Genomic DNA, 18,885 nt, shown 5'->3' with positions numbered 1-18,885 from the left:
GATACCAAAGTCTTAGAACCATCTTCTTTACACTACACCTCAGCAATCACATCGTGTACTTGAATACTTTGCCATGTTGCAGTGGAATAGTAAATACCTCCTAGATGGAGGCTGGAGACCCAAGGCAGCGGTATTAAATAAATATCTTGCATATATGTCAAAATAGTCCTCAAACAAAATCTTACATCTTAGTAATCGAGTCAGAAAGTACCAACAAAAATGATATGCTTTCTTTTTTTCCTATGACAATGTTTAATCTCCATGCCAAGAATGTCCGATTTGACTTTTTCTCCTCCTGCCTCTTAAAATTACGTGACAGAGTAGAGATCCAGTCATGAAAATAAAAAGGCAGAGGTGTAAGTCCTGGCTGAATGAGACATATCAAATACACAGCATCCTGGTGTCACAAGACAGAAAGAACTGTCATACGACACTGGGGAAAAGAAGGGCACTGGAGAAGTAAAAACTACTAGTGATCACACATAACAGTACACTGGTCATTGAACAGGGCAAAGTGCAAGGGAGGGGCAGGTGGTAGAATTGTAATTCTTCATAATGAGGGTTGGGAACATATACTCATGGATGGGAAATTTTAAGTAGCTATGTTTATTATTACTTTTTTTTTTCCAGCAATCTTGCAAGAGGCAGAAGTGTGACACTGAACTGAGTGAGACGAGCATGTGGGCGGGTTGGCGAGGAGCCCATCTCTTGACGAGGGCTGTGAGTGGCTTGTCAAGGAATGGTTGGTTCCACCGCTGAGCCGTGTTTACTCTTTTGCTTCAAGAAAAAGGGTTTCTTGAGGAAACAATTTTACCTCCAATAAAGATTTATTGGGGTCCAGCTGAGTTACCTGAAAAGAAAGAAAATACACATTTAAAAGTCTAGAACAAGAATAATTTTGTCTACAAAGCATTCGATGCACCTGTGTGCACTGATTTTGAGCCTACTACACATTAGAACAAGCATTTTCAAGGGAACATTTTCTCCTTATTTTGTTCTAGTTTCAAAGGAATCCTGTGAGGTGGGTATTGCTTTTCCTATCTGAGCAAACCATGACTCTCATATAGGTCAAGTTTAGTGGAAGAACGATCACTGACCTCAAGGCATGTGTTCTAGAGATTCAGTCTCTTCCTGGATAGTACCTTTGACTCCTGTGCACTTGGGAAAGATGTTCCTTCAACAGCTGAATAGCATCCTGTGGGCCTCTGGCTAACTCATAACAGCAGATCTATTCTGCTTGCTAAGGCAAGGAAGACTGATGGATAAGCAATAAGACTATTCCTACTAAAACTACATATAGTAAAGTGAAGAAAGGCTGTTTCACCATATTCAAAGACAACCGCATCTTCCTGGGAAGGGTGGCTTTGTAGGGAGGTATACCATGATCTTCTTGTTGGGAATATATTTAGTTTGAAAAATATGAGTTACCTAATAACACAACTTTATATTCTAGAAGTGGAAAAATATAAACTGTTGAAAGTAAAGCTAGGCAAAAATCTTCTTGGTACCATGGGATACAAAAATCCTAAGTTAGGTTTCTACATTTCTAAGCCAGAAGAGGGATGGTATATGAAAGTTTTCTGAGAGAGAGAGAGACAGAGAGAGAGAGAGAGAGAGAGAGAGAGAGAGAGAGAGAGAGAGAGAGAGAGAGAGAGAGAGAGAGAGGAAGAGGGGGAGAGCGAGAGAATGAGAAAGGTTTCCTGTTTATCTAAAGGGAGTAGGAATTGGGGGTCTAACTCAATAGCAGTGTTTGCCTAGCATGTGTAAGGTTCTTCCTGAATCAAGATCTCCCCAAATCAGGTGCTGAGTTTTAAAGATACTAGTTTAATGGAAAGAACACAGGCTTCAGAACTAGAAAAACTCTGGTTTAAATCACAGCTGTGTTGGCTATCAGCTTTGTGGCTTTGGGGTATCAACCTTGTAGAACTGATGCGAGGATTAAATGAGAAAAATATAATTAGCAGTATCTGGCACAGACCAGGTGCCAATAATGGGGCTCTGTGTGTGAGAGCAACTGTAAAGATAGTTGGACACACAGACAAATGGGTGGCTCGAAGTGTGTGAAGAAAGGCCAGTCTCTCATCAGGCCCGAGGATGCTTACTCTGCTCTTTAGAGGAGCTCTGGGAAGTAGGCAAAGACTGCAGCACCTGAGGCAGGCAATTTTGCTTTCTGCTCAACTCAAGCCACTCCTAATGACTTGATTCTTCTACGTTCTTCCAGCTAGAGGGAGGGAGAACCCCCAGAGACCAAAGCTGGGTATCATAGGCAGGCTGGTAAGTTTAAGGGGAAACACTATCATTGACTATATTCAGATGGAAACTTAGTATGCCCAGGAGGGCCATTAAGGAGACACATCAGCCCTAAGAATCTGCTCTACTTATAAGGACCCCAGGGCAAAGCCAGCTCTACCAGTATCTCTAGATTATGGGCAGATGGGCAGGAAAGGCAGTAGTGAGGGCCCAGCCTGATGTCTTCCAATGCACTGGGGGGCAAGCTGCCGACAAATGTTTACCCACTTCCCCAATTAATGTACAATACTGCACTGGCTTCTGTCAACAAACAGAGCTATGCTGCCTCTGCTCAGACTCTTTGGCATTTTCTGCCCAGCTGCCTCCGCTATTGTTCTTAATTAACATGCCAGAGCTCTTCCGGCATCTTCTACTTTGTTATTTGTGGTTTGTAAATATGATGTTTGCTGGGAGAAACCAAAACCATAATAGTGCCAAATCTGTGAGTACAAGCAGAAAAGATGTGCTGGGCAGCAAAAGAGACTGGAACATCAGGCCTGCAGTGTGTTTTGCTGGGGCTGTCAATATACAACGTTATTGCACCCATTTTTCACATCAGGAAATAGTGTCCAAGAGAAAAATAAGTGACTTTTCTCTAGTCATTTCAAACTGGACTTCGGAAAGAAGGAATCTTTTTTTTTTTTTGACATGTACTTTATATTATTTTCATGTGGTCCATACAACCATGCAAAACAATTGAATTACATGATAGCTGTTACTTTTTAAAGGTGATATACTTAAAAAAAGATTTATCTGTAGAATAATGGCTTACATGTGAAGCAAAACTATATTTAAATCCTAGCTCTGTCATTTATTACCTATGACTTTGAAGAAATTATATAAACTTTGAAAGCCTGCTTTCCCACCAATAAAAATGGGAATCCTACTTTCTCTTGTAGGTTGTTGGGGTGGTTAAATGTACAGTTGGTAGCCATTACAAGATGGGGTGCTCCTTGGGTTCCAGTGCTGGTCTGAAAACTGGACTGAAAATTGAAGCTTCATCCTCTCAGCCTCCTAGAGCCCAGGCATCATGTTGCCTTGTTTCTAATCCATTGCCTAACTGGAATGTTCTCTTTCCCTGGCTGGTTAATGCCTCCATCTCTGGAGACCCTTATTTCTAGTTCTGGTTCCCACTCTCATCTCTGGTATGGGTCCCCTATTAGCACCAGACTGAACATAGTTCTATTAGGGTACTCCCTCTGGTGTCTCACAGCAAGCAGTTACCCCTTCACCTGGGATTCTCAGAAGAGTTTCAAAGTAAGCCAGAGTAATCTGTTTCCTTTTTCTCTTGCCTGGCTTAAAGTGACTGAAGAGAGACTAGGCAGATGTAGGAAGTGGCCACATTGCAAAACCATCCTATAGCAATGGCAAGATCTCATTCAAGAAGGAATAAAGCACACCAAGAGGAACTTCTTAGGGAGGATCCTAAAATCTGTATCCTCCAAGAAAGATCCGAGGACAGAACTGGCTGTGGAGAGAGGGGGCCTGATTTGGCAGGAAGCGGCTGTGCTGGTACTCTGCCTATCCAAAAGCTGACAAGAAAAGGCAAAGCAGATGAGCTCGGTGAGAGGGCAAGAGCTAGGACTGGAAGGCAAAAATCCAAGAGCAGCAGAAAGAACTCAGCCACTCAGAACTTTTGAGAAGCAGCAACAGCAGCTACCATGGTTAATAGTGCTTCTTTCTTTTTTTCCTCCCTTCTGGTCTTAATTTTCTTCTTGTCCTTCGCAATCATGATAGCAACAGCTATGATGTGCTTGCTCTACTTCTCCTGCAGCACCTTAACTAGTCTTCACAATAACTCAGTGACACCACTGCCATTCACAAGTGGAGACAGAAAAGTTATCTTGCCCTCTGTAGCAGAATACTAAGATTTCATACTCAGGTCTGTCTGACTCCTAAGTTCAGGATAATAACAGTAATCCTCTATGTCCCTCCTAAATGCATTAGAGGCATATTTGCAGATGAGAATGATAGCCAACATTTATTCAGCACGTAGTTTGCATCAAACATTGTTTAAAGCACTTTGTGCACTTATTAAATAAAGTGTTTAGTTTTCATAAAAATCCTCTGAGATAGGCTGAGCTAGAGATGATGATTATCCCCTATTCTGTAGTTAGAAAAATTGAGATAATTTGCCCAAGTAACTTGCCTAAAGTCTCAAAGCTATGAAGGGCAGAGTTGGAGTGTTAATCAAGGCAATTTAGCTTTGGGATCCACTTAATAGATTCCATTGCTAGATCTATTTGTTGATAGTGGGCTCCACATGGAGAAAGAGGTTGAATGCCCTGAGTTTGTTTCTGACCAAGCTTCCAGGACATAAGATCTTCATTTAAAGAATGGCAAAAGGTCAAGGGTCATTTAAAAAGATCCTGAAATGTTTATAAAATACGAATACAAAAACCCAATCTGAACTTGTGTTTTGCCATTTACTTGGGACTTTGCAGAATTATTGACCCTCTAAATCAACAGAAAATCCTATCCTTTGGGACTTCTTGGAGTGGAGAGGGTGTTCTTAGATAAGAAGTACAGTTTGATTTTGTCTTCAGTTAAAAGAGTAAAGCCAATCATTCTGCCATTTTCACTGTACTTAGGAAAGCTGAATGGGTATATTTTCTCATTAAGCTAATATTTTAACAAATTGGCTTTGTGGAAAATGTTTATATTAGCAAAAGCAGATTACATTTTCTACTGATTAAAGCTATTCTTTCCTATACTTTCTCAGCATTTAAAATTGCTTATATATTTTATTTGATAATTTCCCTGGTTTTGGTTCCTTTTTAAAATGCATGATATTGCTGTTGAGAAAAATATGAATCCATACAACAGATTTTTATTTGAAGTCACACTATGAGTCCAAAATGTTAGGATCAGAATGTTCCTAAAATACCATACAGTTCAAGCCTTCATTTCACAAGTGGGTAAATATGGGGCTCAGATAGGTCAAGTAGCAGCCCAGGTCATACCTTGATTAAGGGCAGATGTAGTATGCTATTCTGGGGTTGCTGACTTTTGTTTTGGAACTCCTCACAGCCACATTCTTTTTGGTCGGTTGTGGGGCATGAACTCTGGGCCTGGGCACTGTTCCTGAGTTTTTCAGCTCAAGGCTAGAGCTCTACCACTTAGAGCCACTGCACCACTTTTGGTTTTCTGGTGGTTAATTGGAGATAAGAGTCTCACAGACTTTTGTGCCCAGGCTGGATTTGAACCATGAACCTCAGGTCTCAGCCTCCTGAGTAGCTAGGATTACAGGTGTGAGCCACCAGTGCCTGGCTACAGCCACATCACTCTGCCTATCAATTTTATTTTAATACTAGAGTCTAAACACAATAGTATGACTATGTAGGGAAGGGGATGAGGAATACTAAAAATAACAGCAGCAGGAGTAATTTGCATAGCACTTTACAGTTTAAGAGATATTTACACATACATTAATTCAGTCATGTAGGTAAAGTACTCTAATCAACGCTTCTCTGTTAATTATGCTAAGATATTGCTTTTGTTTTGAAATTGAATAAAAAAGGAAAGTTTTGGATCTGATATTTTATATTTAAGAAAAAATGCTAGGTTTGATTTTTCTTTTTTGTGTTCCTAATATGACTTAACAGTTTATAGAAAAATGTACTGCAGGGCCGGGAGTTTGGCCTAGTGGTTAAAGTGCTTGCCTAGCATGCACGAAGACCCGGGTTCAATTCCTTGGTACCACATACATACAGAAAAGCCGGAAGTGGTGCTGAGGCTCAAGTGGTAGAGTGCTAGCCTTGAGAAAGTCCAAGGACAGTGCTCAAGCCCAGGACTGGCAAAAAAAAAAAAAAAAAAAAAAAAAGTACTGCAATGGTATGAAAAAAGCAGTCCTTTTTGTCAAAACCAAGTGCCTCTAGCATTAATATTTCCTGAAATTATGTTCTTGACTTCAATTGTAACTACTATCTGTACTGTTTGTGACTAGCCAGCCATGTTAGGAAGATGAATCCTGTGTCAAAGTAGTTAAAAGAACAAACTTAACCACCAGGTGTATTGCTTGTGACTAGCCAGCCATGTTAGGAAGATAAATCTTTATCAAAGGAGTTTTAAAAAATAAACTGTAACTGCCAGGTGTGCTTATGACCAGCTAGCCATGGTGGGAAGATAAATCGTTATAACGAAGTTAAATAGGAATAAGACCCCTGAAGTGGGAGCTTTCCATGACCTCATCAACCTCCTCCAACTGAATCTATCAACTACTACCTGTTCCCAGCCCCACTCTCAGGCAGCCAGGAGGAGAAAAATGTAAACCCTTGATAAGAAAGAATAGTTCCCTTTCTAACCTTGGTAATTAACTGAACTTACAATGGGAGCCTAACTCCTCCGCAAGGAAGAGGGACAGTTTGGATTGAAGTCTGTCCTGCCTGGTGTATCTGCTTATCTCTGAGGATGGAAATGGCAATGCACCCTTTTGCGGAAAAGCAATTGCCTTGACAAAATCTATATCTCTTATGCATTCATTCATTACTGACACCAGAGAGGAATTGTGTGTTTGTAACAGTAGGACTTGAAAATCATGTCTTGAGGCCCAGAGACTGGATTTAATACAGAAGTGGTAGAGGCACAGGCATTCTGGGCTTGTTCTCTCATAATTTCCAGTTAGTTAACTCCTCTCTTACTTTGTGAGATAAGAGTCTTTGAGTCCAATGTATGGAATTGAGAAGCAATGAATAAATAAAAGCTTCTCAAAATATATTCTAGCTTTTAAAGTCAAATTTGTATTTTGGAAAATTGTAGCATTTTCAAAGCAGAATAGCTCTGTTGTCAAATTTGCTCTAATAGTTGCCTTCTTGCCTCTGATAACCAACAATTTTATTCTTGTTCCCTCCCCCCCCCCCCCCCCCCCCCCGCGAGAGCACTGTCTTTGGGCTTTCTCAAAGCTAGTGCTCTACCACTTGAGCCACAGCACCACTTCCAGCTTTCTTTGTGGTATGGAGAAATTGAACCCAGGGCTTTGTGCATGCCAGGTGAGCACTCTACCACTAGACCATGCTCTAGGCTCCAATAATTTGATTTTCTAGGTTGTGTGCTGACAATAATGATGGCAGAGGACCTTATGTACCTTGACTTTGCCACACTGGCAGAAAATTTACTTTTATTCTACACAGAGGACAAAAACAAGAACCTCCTCTTCTCCTTCAGGCCCCCTCCCACCACTGTGAAAGACAGCCTGGTCCCATCTTCCACAAGAGACACAGACAGACCACAATGAACCTCACCAGGCTTAAGGAAATAAACTCTTTCAGTGATGGATTACCTATTTTCTAAAAGTCATTCCATACTTTACCCTCAGAAATCCCAGTAAGCTTTTTTTTTTTAAAGTCCCCACCCAATTCCTCTGTGCCCACCATCAAGATTGCATGCTATCAGTGTGTAAGGTATAATAGGCAATAACATACAAGTCTCAGTGTTGGTTCTTAGCAGTGTAAATTTAGACAAGCTATTTTTATTCACTAGGATTCAATTTTTGCATTAAAAAATGTAGAGGCTCCGGGGCTGGGTTCGATTCTTCCAGTACCACATACATAGAAAAAGCCAGAAGTGATGCTGTGGTTCAAGTGGTAAAGCTCTAGCCTTGAGAAAGCCCAAGGACAGTGCTCAGGCCCTGAGTTCAAGCACTGGGACTGGCAAAAAAAAAAAAAAAAAGTAGAGGTTTCTGACTAAATGGAGTGGATTGGACTGCATTTGATCTTTGGAAATATAAACACCCAGATTCAAGTGTTTATATTTTTTTAGTCAAGTCAGTTAGGGATCCAGTTTCCTTTTCTACTGGGTGAGAAGGTGTTGTGCCTTCCTTATGCATTAAATGATGTCATCTGTACGTTCTCAGCTACCCAAATGTGGGCGGTGGAGGTGATTTATTGAGGGATACTTGGATTTGATTATCACTGCAATAACCTACTATGTCCAATGACTATGCATGCTAATTAAGCTTCTGGTTAATTCTTTTAAAAGTTGAGCTTTTTTTTGGGAGGGGTGGATCTTGTAAGAGAAGGCTTATAATTCTCATGGAGAGGGCATCTATTTTACACAAATGTTTCCACATGGAGTGACTCCTGGAGGTTCTCCCTACTTCTCACACAATTCCTTTTGTGGTAGGGATTGAACACCAGAGTCTTGCACGTGCTGGTAAGTACTTTTTTTTTTTTTTTTTAAAGTTTTTTCTAAGTACTAAGCACCAAGTTACTTATTCTACATATTAATTAAGTGGTTATAACACATCTATGAGATAAGTGCTAGTATTACTTCCCCTATTACAGATAAATTCTCAAGTAAAATAATGGTTTAGGGGCTGCCCAAGTTAGGAATGACAAGGCTGGAATTGATACCAGGTTTGCAAACTTCCTGTTCTCATCATTGCTTCTTAACTTCTGATTCTACTTCTAAATAGGACCCAGATAACATAACTACTTGGGTTTCCCTGGGGGCATAAAGAAGCTGCACTCCACAGCTGTGTCCTGCTCCTGTCCCTATTGTAATGGGGAGCTTTGTTGTTCCCTACAGGAATCCAACTGTCAACTTAGTCCTAACAGCTAATTGTTCATTTTCTTTTGATGAACTAGGAGTTCCTAACGAGGGCAGTTACAAAGTATCAGAGAGAGAACATAAGAATGGATCTGCTGGTCATGTGCTGGTCAGGGTATGAAAAGGCTTTGTATAAAAAGTCCTTTGCAAACATAAGGCATTGCTATTGTTAACAGTACAACTAGTAATTAGTAACAGTAATAAGCAACCATAATAAGCAAAAAATAGAGCAACTTCTCTATTTTTGCTACAGGTAGTAAGTAACATGATTCCAAAGGAACTACCAGTCTGGAAGGATCCCGTTATGGGATTGCTCAATCATTTATCTCCACCAAAATTTTGCTGGGCCAAAATGTCTCAATGGTGCACAGGAAAGAAATAGCACCGAGGAAGGGTGGACAGGAAACAGAGTAAATATTTCTTCTTTTAATACTAAAACTTTAAGACTGTGATAGAACTACTAGGGTGTTAGTGAGTGAAGTTTCCAGGGCTATAAAAAAGCGCATGGTACCTAGGACATTCTCTCCGTGATAACTTATTTTTACGTGGGGAATAAAAGAGAAGTTAGCCAGGAGTTTAGCCTAGTGGTAGAGTGCTCGCCTAGCATGCATGAAGACCCAGGTTCGATTCCTTGGTACCACATAAATAGAAAAAAAGCCGGAAGTGGTGCTGAGGCTCAAGTGGTAGAGCTCTAGCCTTGAGAAAGTCCAAGGACAGTGCTCAGGCCCTGAGCTCAAGCCCAGGACTGGTAAAAAAGAAAAAAAAAAAAGAAAAGAAAAGAAGTTAAAGTCAGAACATGACAATGGAGCAGCAAAGGGTAAAGAAATGCAGCAATGGTAGTCACTGTACAGTATGTTGAAAATGGAATATACAACTGATGAGTGGGAATGGGAGGGAAAAACTGGGAGACAGCAAGGAAAAGGGTAGCATTGCCCAAAATGGAATGTACTCATTATCTGACTTATATAACTGTAACCACTCTATACATCACCTTTATAATAACAATAAAAAGTGAGAGAAGATAAAGAGAGAGTGATAAAGAAATGGAAATTGTATCTTATATGCTGCCCTGTTTATTCTTTGTCATATCACATTGCAATTCTGGTAGCAATGGCTAATGTCTGTTGGAAGCTTACTAGATCCTAAGTGTGCTCTATGTTTTCTGAACTCCAACCACATCAACCTTGTAGAGGAGGTACTATTAACTCTAGGTAAAAATAAGGAATAGAAGCCAGTATCAATGGCACATGCCTCTAATCTTAGCTTTTCAGAAGCTAAGGATGAGGATCATGGTTCAAAGCTAGCCTCAGCAAGTCTTTAAGACTCTTCTCTCCAATTACTCAACAAAAAGCCGGAAGTGGAGCTTAAAGTGGTACTGCATTAGTCACGAGCAAAAAAGCTTAGGGACAGAGCCTAGACCCTGAATTCAAATCCCAGAACCAGCACTTCAAAAAGAAAAAGGCAAAGAATACAGAATAGAAAAGTATTAGAGGAAGTCAGTTCCCATAATTAATCCTGCATAGGATCTGAAAGACACAATTTCAAACACATAAAAGGAGTCCTGCTTTAGAGAGAACAGTTTATAAGTTCCTGGAAGCATAAAAACATAGGCAAATTTATGAATGGAGATTCTAGTGAAGCAAGAGAAACCTAGTACAAATTGGCCTCAATGGTTATTGTACACTGTGCCCAGATTACAAACGTGCTAAAAGATGGATCTCATCATCCAACAGGGCAGTCAGAAGCTTCAGGGCTGGGTAGATTCTAAGCAACTTAGTATGGTTATCCTAGCAAGTACTCAAATAATATCTTCCATGTATTTGTGTAGAGATTTGAAAGAAACAAAGAACTGATTTAGGAGACATAATTTACTTTTAGAGGCCAATACTATATCACAGAAGGCAGCTAGATCTTTCTTTAATAGCTTTCTAGAAGATACCCAATTGAAGATTGGTTCACAATATGAATGGCTATCTTTGGAACAAGCACTAAGAAACAAATGAAAGGAAACAACCCTATTTATTGATTAGAACTACCAACTGAGTTTCTGAGAAACTCAGACTGTTTGCCCCACAGTTTCACCACTAGGCATGGATTAAATGCTAATCCAGGAGGCACTAAGAAAAAGCACAGGGCTTTAAATCTTCACACTCATGTATGTTCTTGAATAAGTCAGTTAGCATCTTATTGTAAACTCTATGCTTCTCATCTGTAAATTGGTAACAGTATCACCTAACAGTCTCTCACCAAAGTATTTCCCTCTAGATTTCCTCCCTTCAAAAGTCCACTTGAAAGGACCCGGGGTTTGATTCTGTCATTTTCCTACTTAAAGAATGATTCCTTACTAAAACAAGAAAGTCCCCTGCCCGCAATGTCCCAATTTGTAAATTAGTGATGTTTCTGACAAAGGTTTATAGGGGCCTATAATGGACAAAATGGCTGGAAAGACAGTTTGGAGATAAAGGATAAAAAACTTAAATGTCTTACTACATATTAATTTGACTTCAGAAAAAAAATCTTTGCTGTCTGGCTTCAGAAAGATCTGGAATAATGTGCTTGATGTGTGTTCAGGCAGAGTGGCTAAGGAGAAAGTGAGTATTTTGAATGCATTTTAATATCCAAGCAGGGACATGCATGCCTGTGTGCGTAGTTCTGCTCACAAACACCACTCAAGAGCTAGAGCTTTGAACAGAAGTTAAAAGAGTTGAATCCCTAACAACATACAAAAGACTTGCTGGTGTGATTTATTCTGATGTATTTACTTATCCAATTACCAAAACAGCAGGAGATCATTAAATTTTCTAGTTACCAGATGCAGCACGTTCAATATCTTAAATGTTACCAAGGCTTGTTCTGAGCTATTTTGATATTACATTTTACCTGCCCAAACGCTTGTGAAACTGGAAAGCAAGAATCATGAATAGAGCAGAAATATTCTTTGAAGGCTGGTCCAGCGAGTGCCCAGACAATACCAAACCTATAACAGAAACTTCCAACTCCTGGGCTGAGGAGAAATAAAAATATTTAGGATGAGAGGTTACTGAGGAAGTGGTACTTGAAGACAGACGTAGATAGTAAGCATTTTACCCAACAAGCCGTTTCTTTTCTTTGCCAGACCTGCAGCTTAAACTCAGGGCTTGGGCACTGTCTCTGAGCTTCTTTTGCTCAAGGCTAGCACTCTATCATTTGAGCCATAGTGCTACTTCTGGCTTTTTCTGTTTATGTGGTACGAAGGAATTGAATCCAGGGCTTCACGAATACTAGGCATGCATTCTACTACTAAGCCACATTCCTCATGCTCACTGTCTATCAGTCAGTTGCTGTGACCACATAGTCCAGGGCTCAAAATGAAGGATAGTGAGGAAACAAGCACCTGTTGTGAGACTGCAAATCTGCTTCCTAAACTTGGTAAACTGCTTTTTGCTACCTGTATGATCTTACAAGTCAGTTTTTCCTCCTGAGTCTCCATTCTTTTTAAGGACAGATATGAACACCATTAGTTTGTTTTCCCTGTACTTATACAACTATCTCTTGGAGAAGACTGAGCAACTTAAAGACAGAAACTGTTTGTTATTCTGTATCCTTAGCAACCAAGCCAAGAACTTTACGTGTTATTTGCTCTCAGTAAACTAGCATGCTGAGTAAGAATCAAACTAAAAAAAAAAAAAAAAGGAAAAGCCAGGCATGGTGGCTCACACCTGTAATCCTAGCTACTCAGGAGGCTGAGATTTGAGGATCGAGGTTCATAGCCAACTCGTATCTCCAATTAACCTCTAGAAAATGGGAAATGGGGCTTGGTTAAAGGGTAGGGTTGTATCCTTGAGCTGAAGAGCTCAGGGACAGCACCCAGGCCAAGTTCAAGCCCTATGACCCACCCCTCTCAAAAAAATGGTGATGGCCAATACATAAACCCTGAGTTCAAACCCCAGGACCTGCATACACAACCCACAGCTTTCAAGAACTGCCTGCAAGAAACCTATGCAAAACAAGTCTCTAGCCAAGAGCCCTGACCTGAGCTGTCTAGCCTCTCCTGTGTTGTCTGTGTTTTCCTTAGTCTACCTGTCATTTTCCTTCCCTGACCTCTGCACAGGACTCTTGTTGTCTTGAGCTGTGGTGCTGTTTTTGATATGTTTCTGTTTTTTAAATTAAACCTGTAAGTCCTTGCAATGTATATTAAATAAATAACATTTTGGTTGTTTTTGTAACAAAAGAAAAAAGTGAAATCTTTCTGAAAGGGAGGTGATGTCTTGATCCTAACAGTCTTAGCTAGTCTGATATCCACATATTTATCTCCTCACGGGCTCTATACTGCAGCCATTATAGGAATTTGCTATTTTCCAAATATATCTTGGGTTTTCTGTCCTTGACGCTTTGGCTATGTTTCCTTTACCTCTTTATCTGGAATGTCCTTTTCCCCCAAAACCAAACATTTCAGTGTATAATGTCTCTCAAGTTTCAGCTCAAATGTTGCTTCTTTCACAAAAACAGGCCTCGGGCCAGGAGTTTGGCCTAGTGGTAGAGTGCTCGCCTAGCATGCACGAAGACCCAGGTTCAATTCCTCGGTACCACATACACAGAAAAAAAAAAGCCGAAGTGGTGCTAGGCTCAAGTAGTAGAGCTCTAGCCTTGAGAAAGTCCAAGGACAGTGCTTAGGCCCTGAGCTCAAGCCCAGGACTGGCAAAAAAATAATAAAAATAAAAACAGGCCTGAATGACAGGCCTAAATTCATTTCTTTCTCTTATTTCTGTTACAGAGCTAGCTAATCACACGGTTTTGCTGACTAGGGCCATGGACTTGTGTTGTACAGCAACCATATTTGTTGTTGTTGGCTGTGGAACTTGAACTCAGGACCTGGGTACTGTCCCCGAGACTCTCTGTGCTCAAGGCCAGCATTCCACCACTAGAGTCATAGTACCACTTAGGGTGGTACTATGAATAGAATTTCACAGGGACTTTTCTGCCTGGGATGGCTTGGAACTGCAATCCTCAGATCTCATCTGCCTGAGTAGCTAGGATTACAGGCGTGAGCCACTGGTACCCAGTCATAATACTCACTGTTGGTTGTCAGGTGATTATTCCACTGCCCTGAAGGTGCCAATTTACTCTGGCTGAACCAATTCCTTTATCTTAGGCTCCTTAGACAAGGAGACTGTCAAGGTCTACTGACAGACTCAAGACAAGTCTGGCCAAGACAGGTTCTGGCAATGCCAAAGTTGTCCTTGGCTAAAATAGCTATCTTATACTTTGACCAGCCAAGGGATCTCAGAGGCTCTAGCTCAGAAGATCAGCTCTACCTCACACTGAATTGTGAGAGCATTTTTAAATTATTTGTTGATGGGTCTGTGCAGTTAGGTTGAATTTTGACAGTACACATGAGGTTTTACTGGCCACCTATAATCAGGATGTAATGTACTGCTAGAAACAGTGGCATACTGAATAATTGAATGAGTGCTTCTTAGTCCTTCCTCAAGCCTCAATCAATCCACAGAAATGGTATCTGGAGGAGCTGTATTCTTTCCCATAGCCTGACTCCCCCAGAAGACAGACTGGTCAATGATGACATGGCAAGTTATTTCAGCAAGGGCATTGGCTCTGGATGCTCTCTGGCCCTAGCCTTACTCAGTCCTGCAGAACAGACACAGGGAGTGACAATATGTTTGCATCAGTTGCCCTTTCAGAACAGACAGACATTTCCCTGTTTGTTTAAACTGTTGTTGGAATTGGTTAATTAGAAGGGTTTAAAAAATCTTAATACTCTAAACAGAGAAAACTGGTTCTGAATTATTAAGCAACATTTTCAATGCATTTGAATAACCTTAAGTAACTGAGCTGCCACCTGATCCTAAGCTCTGGCTCAGATAACTAAATGTGAAATATTGTCAAAGCTTCAGCTTATAGGAGCCTCCAGCTACAGTAAATAGAAGCTGAAGTCTCCATAAACTGCCTGGGATGGAGACATTTTCATAAAAAAAGGGCAGAAGATGAGTTTATATAATGCCAGTGGGACTAGTAAGACAATGGTTTCAGAAGAGAGTTGTTATTAGGGCAAGTATTATCAATACCCATGTCATTTAATCACACAGTATCAGAGGTGAAAGAAGAACCCATTTACATCTCAAAAAATATATTTTAGACAAGTATTTGAGTTGCTTGGAATCATACAAGTGGGCTAGAAGAATAAAAATTTTCCTACAATGATTGCCTAGTTTCCTGCCCATGCTGGAGCATATTTTATGAATTAAAAATTACAAGTTGACAACTGGTTAAGACAATTGGAAGTTATAACCAAATGGGTCACTTCTGGCAACTGAGCTCCAAGACTCCATGTTTCTATTCTCAGATTTAGTTTTCTTTCATGGTAATGAGGGGTGATGGTAAGGGGAGGGAGAGAAAGGAACTAGGAATAAGTGAGGGTGCATATCAGCATAATGGGGCCACTCAATTTGTCTAGCCTCTTAATTGTGAGGGCTTATGAATTTCTGCCTGGTGAAATGGAAAATACAAAAACAAAGGATGCATGAATGGGTAGAAACATTTTAGACATTGGAATATAATAGTGAACAAGATACTCTCTCTTCCTTCAATGAGTGCAAAACCTAGTACAACACAGAGACAAGAAAATAGATCACTGCAATTCAGGGCAGTAAAGGCTATGACAGGAAGAGGGCACTAAAAGAACATAAGGGAAGTACATTCTTAACTCAATCCTAGGGTGTCACCATATTGCTCTATCTCCTCGCTTACTGCAATATGTACAACTATTTCCTACAAGTTAACTAAACATTTTACTAACACACATTTACATGCAATATGTATATTTTAGTTGCTCACTACATGTCAGGTAACGTGCTAGGGAACAATCAGATGAATCAGATATAACCCAAAATTACTTTAAACTTGATGTGATTTTTTTTTTTGGTTTAAAAAGACATATGCAATACCTTAATTTTGTAACTATGTAAATTTAATCTAACTTTTTCTGCTTTTAATCTCTTTTGGGTTTAAGTTACTGTAGTTATCTGCTCCTCAGTTTCTCATCTGTAAAATAATGGCCTTTTCTAGTTCTTACAAACTAAAAAGCATGAATGAAGAAACATTACTTACACAAGGTCTTACAGAAGGACCACAGGAAGAGGGAAAATGAAATAAAAGCTGTGGGGTCCAGATTCTGGATAAAGAGCAGGGTGTAGGTTGGGTGAAGCCCCTAGGTTGGGTTTGGGGCTGGAGTTGACGCTGAATGGAGGCCAGGGCAATTTGGCAGACTAATGTACATACATGCTAATGTACTCTACAATTCTAGTGCTGGTTCTGAAAATTATAAGAAATGTCTAGAAAAGGTTAATTTACACAATTACATGATACTAGTATTTTTCTTTACAATGGGGCTATTATACAGACTAGAATACTGGAAACAGAAATAATGATTTTATTTACTGCTGGATAAAAGTCATATTGGATTGTACATACAGCCTTCAAAATTTTATGTGGTTTCTGATATGGGAAACTTGAACAGTATAGTGATTTGCAAATAATCTTACAGGGACTAGAGATGTAGTTCAAAGGTAGAGAGCCAATTTTAAGCAAAAAAGCTGAGTGAGAGCTTAAGGTCCTGAGTTCAAGTCCTGGTAACAGCACACACAAAATAAATAACACCATATAAAAAAATAAAGCTCTGGGGCAAAGTAACTTTTGAATACCAAGTATAGTTTAAATACATCAACATATCTACCCATAGTAAGTAATAGTCACTCCACTTTATATTCAGCATAGTAAGGGGAAAGGGTCTGGGTTTTAAGAATCAAATACTAGTACTGGATATTGTGTATCTTACAGAAAATTAACTATCAAACTATGTCTTTATCTGTATAATGGGGACAACAACTGTTGTTGGGAGAATTAATCTATTTGGAGTACTAGCACATAACAGACACATAAAGAACTTGCTTATTTATTTATTTAGCTAGCTAAATAGCTGACAATCTATGACACTGTCTAGTCCTGTATTTAGGTCAGCTTTAATTCAGTCAGAATTATATTGTACTTCAAGCCTTGAGCTTAAAAAACAAATAACAAACAAAATGCAGAAACTTAAGGAGGCTTGCCTTGCTTTCAATGCTAGATCTTAGTAGTTAATGTGGTTTCTTTTAAGTAGGTAAGTCCAGGATTTCTGGAAAATACAGCTGAAATCAACAGTGTAGGTTGTTTTCTCTCTGAATATAGGATTTCACTACTGATCACTAGTCAAGGGCTAAATCAGTCCAGAAAAGGGTCGATATATCAGGTCTGATTGATGTTCTTTCAAAGACCTGTCTTCAAGGTTGGCTCTTCGTTGACGCCTCGTGAGTTTCAAGAGTTCTTAGAACTGATCGAAGTGGCTCATCATGCCTAAACCATAATGTAGTTTATACTGAACTTTTCCTTCTGGGAGCCTGGCTTTTCTGGTATGTGCCAGAGACAGAAATACATATATGGTCAGTTCCCAATAAAAACCTGGCACAGAGTTCCTATAAGTATACTTGATTAGTAATACATCATACATGTTGTCACAAATTGCTGATAGGGAAATTAAGCCCTATCACTTACTTGGGAAAACACCCTGAGATGGTGGATAACTGTATTTGGACTTTGCCCCACATACCTTTTCTCCTTTGCTGAAATTGCTTTGTATTCAGTTGGTATAACAAATCATAGTTGTGAGTGCAATTACATGTTGAGTCTTATTAATCTTTCAAGGAAATAATTGAACATAGAAGTACTCTGGGCAGATTCGCAGTGCATGGAAAGAAAAAGGTTTCTCTTTAGAATAAAGAACAAAGGTTTTTACTCAAGAGAGGTGGGATGGGGTCAAGAGAAAAGATGTAGACAAATGCAGAGGTAAAGAGGGGAAAATGCAGTCAAGAATCCAACATTAAGAAGAGTAAGGGAAGTGATGGACCGAGGAGGGACAGGTGAGAGAATATTGAAAAGGGTGACACTGATCAAAGTAATAAATTGCTTTGTTAAATGGCAGCTCCTTTGTCTACCTACTTAAAAGTTTCTAATTACAGTCCCAATTTTGTCAATTACTAATGTGTACAGAAACATTGCCTCTCTTGTCTTTCCCCATGTTAAAGGGACCACAATAATGGTCCTTCCTTACAAGGAAGGATCTATTATAATACAAGTGACAAAGTAAAGGTCATCCTCAAATTAAGAGTGAAGCATGTGTCTAAAAACTTATTTTTTAAAGGTGAAAGATAGGTCGAAAGCAGTTACTTTCTGGAATGTGATCGAAGTAGTTCAACATTACTAACTCAAACAGCGTGGCCTTCTGCTGTTTACCAGTGTTTTCATTATCACTTTTGAGCTTATCAACACAATATATCTGTGTGGACATATGATACTATCCTCACTTGAAAGATGAAGTAACTAAAATATAGACAGTAGACAAGATACTCTCAGTATAACTCAGCATACAGGTAGAAGTGCTACCATTACAGCAAAGACCTGACTGACTCCAAGTACAAAAAGGACAGGAAAAAGGATTGAATTGTTTATCCAAATAGTCTAGCATTGTTAGTCTTTATACATGATCATTTCCTAAGCCTTGTCTAGCTGCACTTTCATCATCTCACTTTAAATACATCCTTGACAGGTCTTTCTCCATATTAAATTATTTTTCGAGGATTCCAGTGATATATAACAGCAAAGGTAAGAGCTTTCAGCTCTACCAATTTTTGACTGTATGATCTTTTTTAAAAGACAACATACACTTTTAGTCCTCATATGTGTAAAATGGAGATAGTGCTTCCTGGTACAACAGATACTGGACATATAACTTTGAAATATGCTTCATGGATTTTTTTTTTTGCCAGTCCTGAACTCAGGGCCCAAGCACCGTCCTTGGGCTTTCTGCCACTTGAGCCACAGCACCACTTCTAGCCTTTTCTATGTATGTGGTACTGAGGAATTGAACCTGGGTCTTTGTGTATGGCAGACAAGCACTCTACCACTAGGCCAAACTCCCAGCCCCTGGCCCCCACTTCCTGAATCTTTTGATTTCTTTTTTCT

At 39.7% G+C, this 18,885-nt stretch overlaps 1 protein-coding gene across 1 annotated transcript in view; it reads right to left on the bottom strand.

The window, feature by feature from the left end:
* Window positions 1–585: 585 nt before the first annotated feature.
* Window positions 586–18,885, bottom strand: part of Faf1 (Fas associated factor 1) — a 286,921-nt gene continuing 268,621 nt past the window's right edge. The window contains exon 19 of the mRNA XM_090334872.1: window positions 586–850. Coding sequence (XP_090190998.1) covers window positions 767–850 — 84 coding nt within the window. The 3' untranslated portion in view covers window positions 586–766. The remainder of the gene's footprint in view (window positions 851–18,885) is intronic.

Source organism: Megascapheus bottae, chromosome 6 (assembly GCF_031878675.1).
Source record: "Megascapheus bottae isolate mThoBot1 chromosome 6, mThoBot2.hap1, whole genome shotgun sequence".
Taxonomy (NCBI): Eukaryota; Metazoa; Chordata; class Mammalia; order Rodentia; family Geomyidae; genus Megascapheus; species Megascapheus bottae.
The sequence above is the reverse complement of the archived record's forward strand: the minus strand, read 5'-3'. Positions and strand labels throughout refer to the sequence as shown.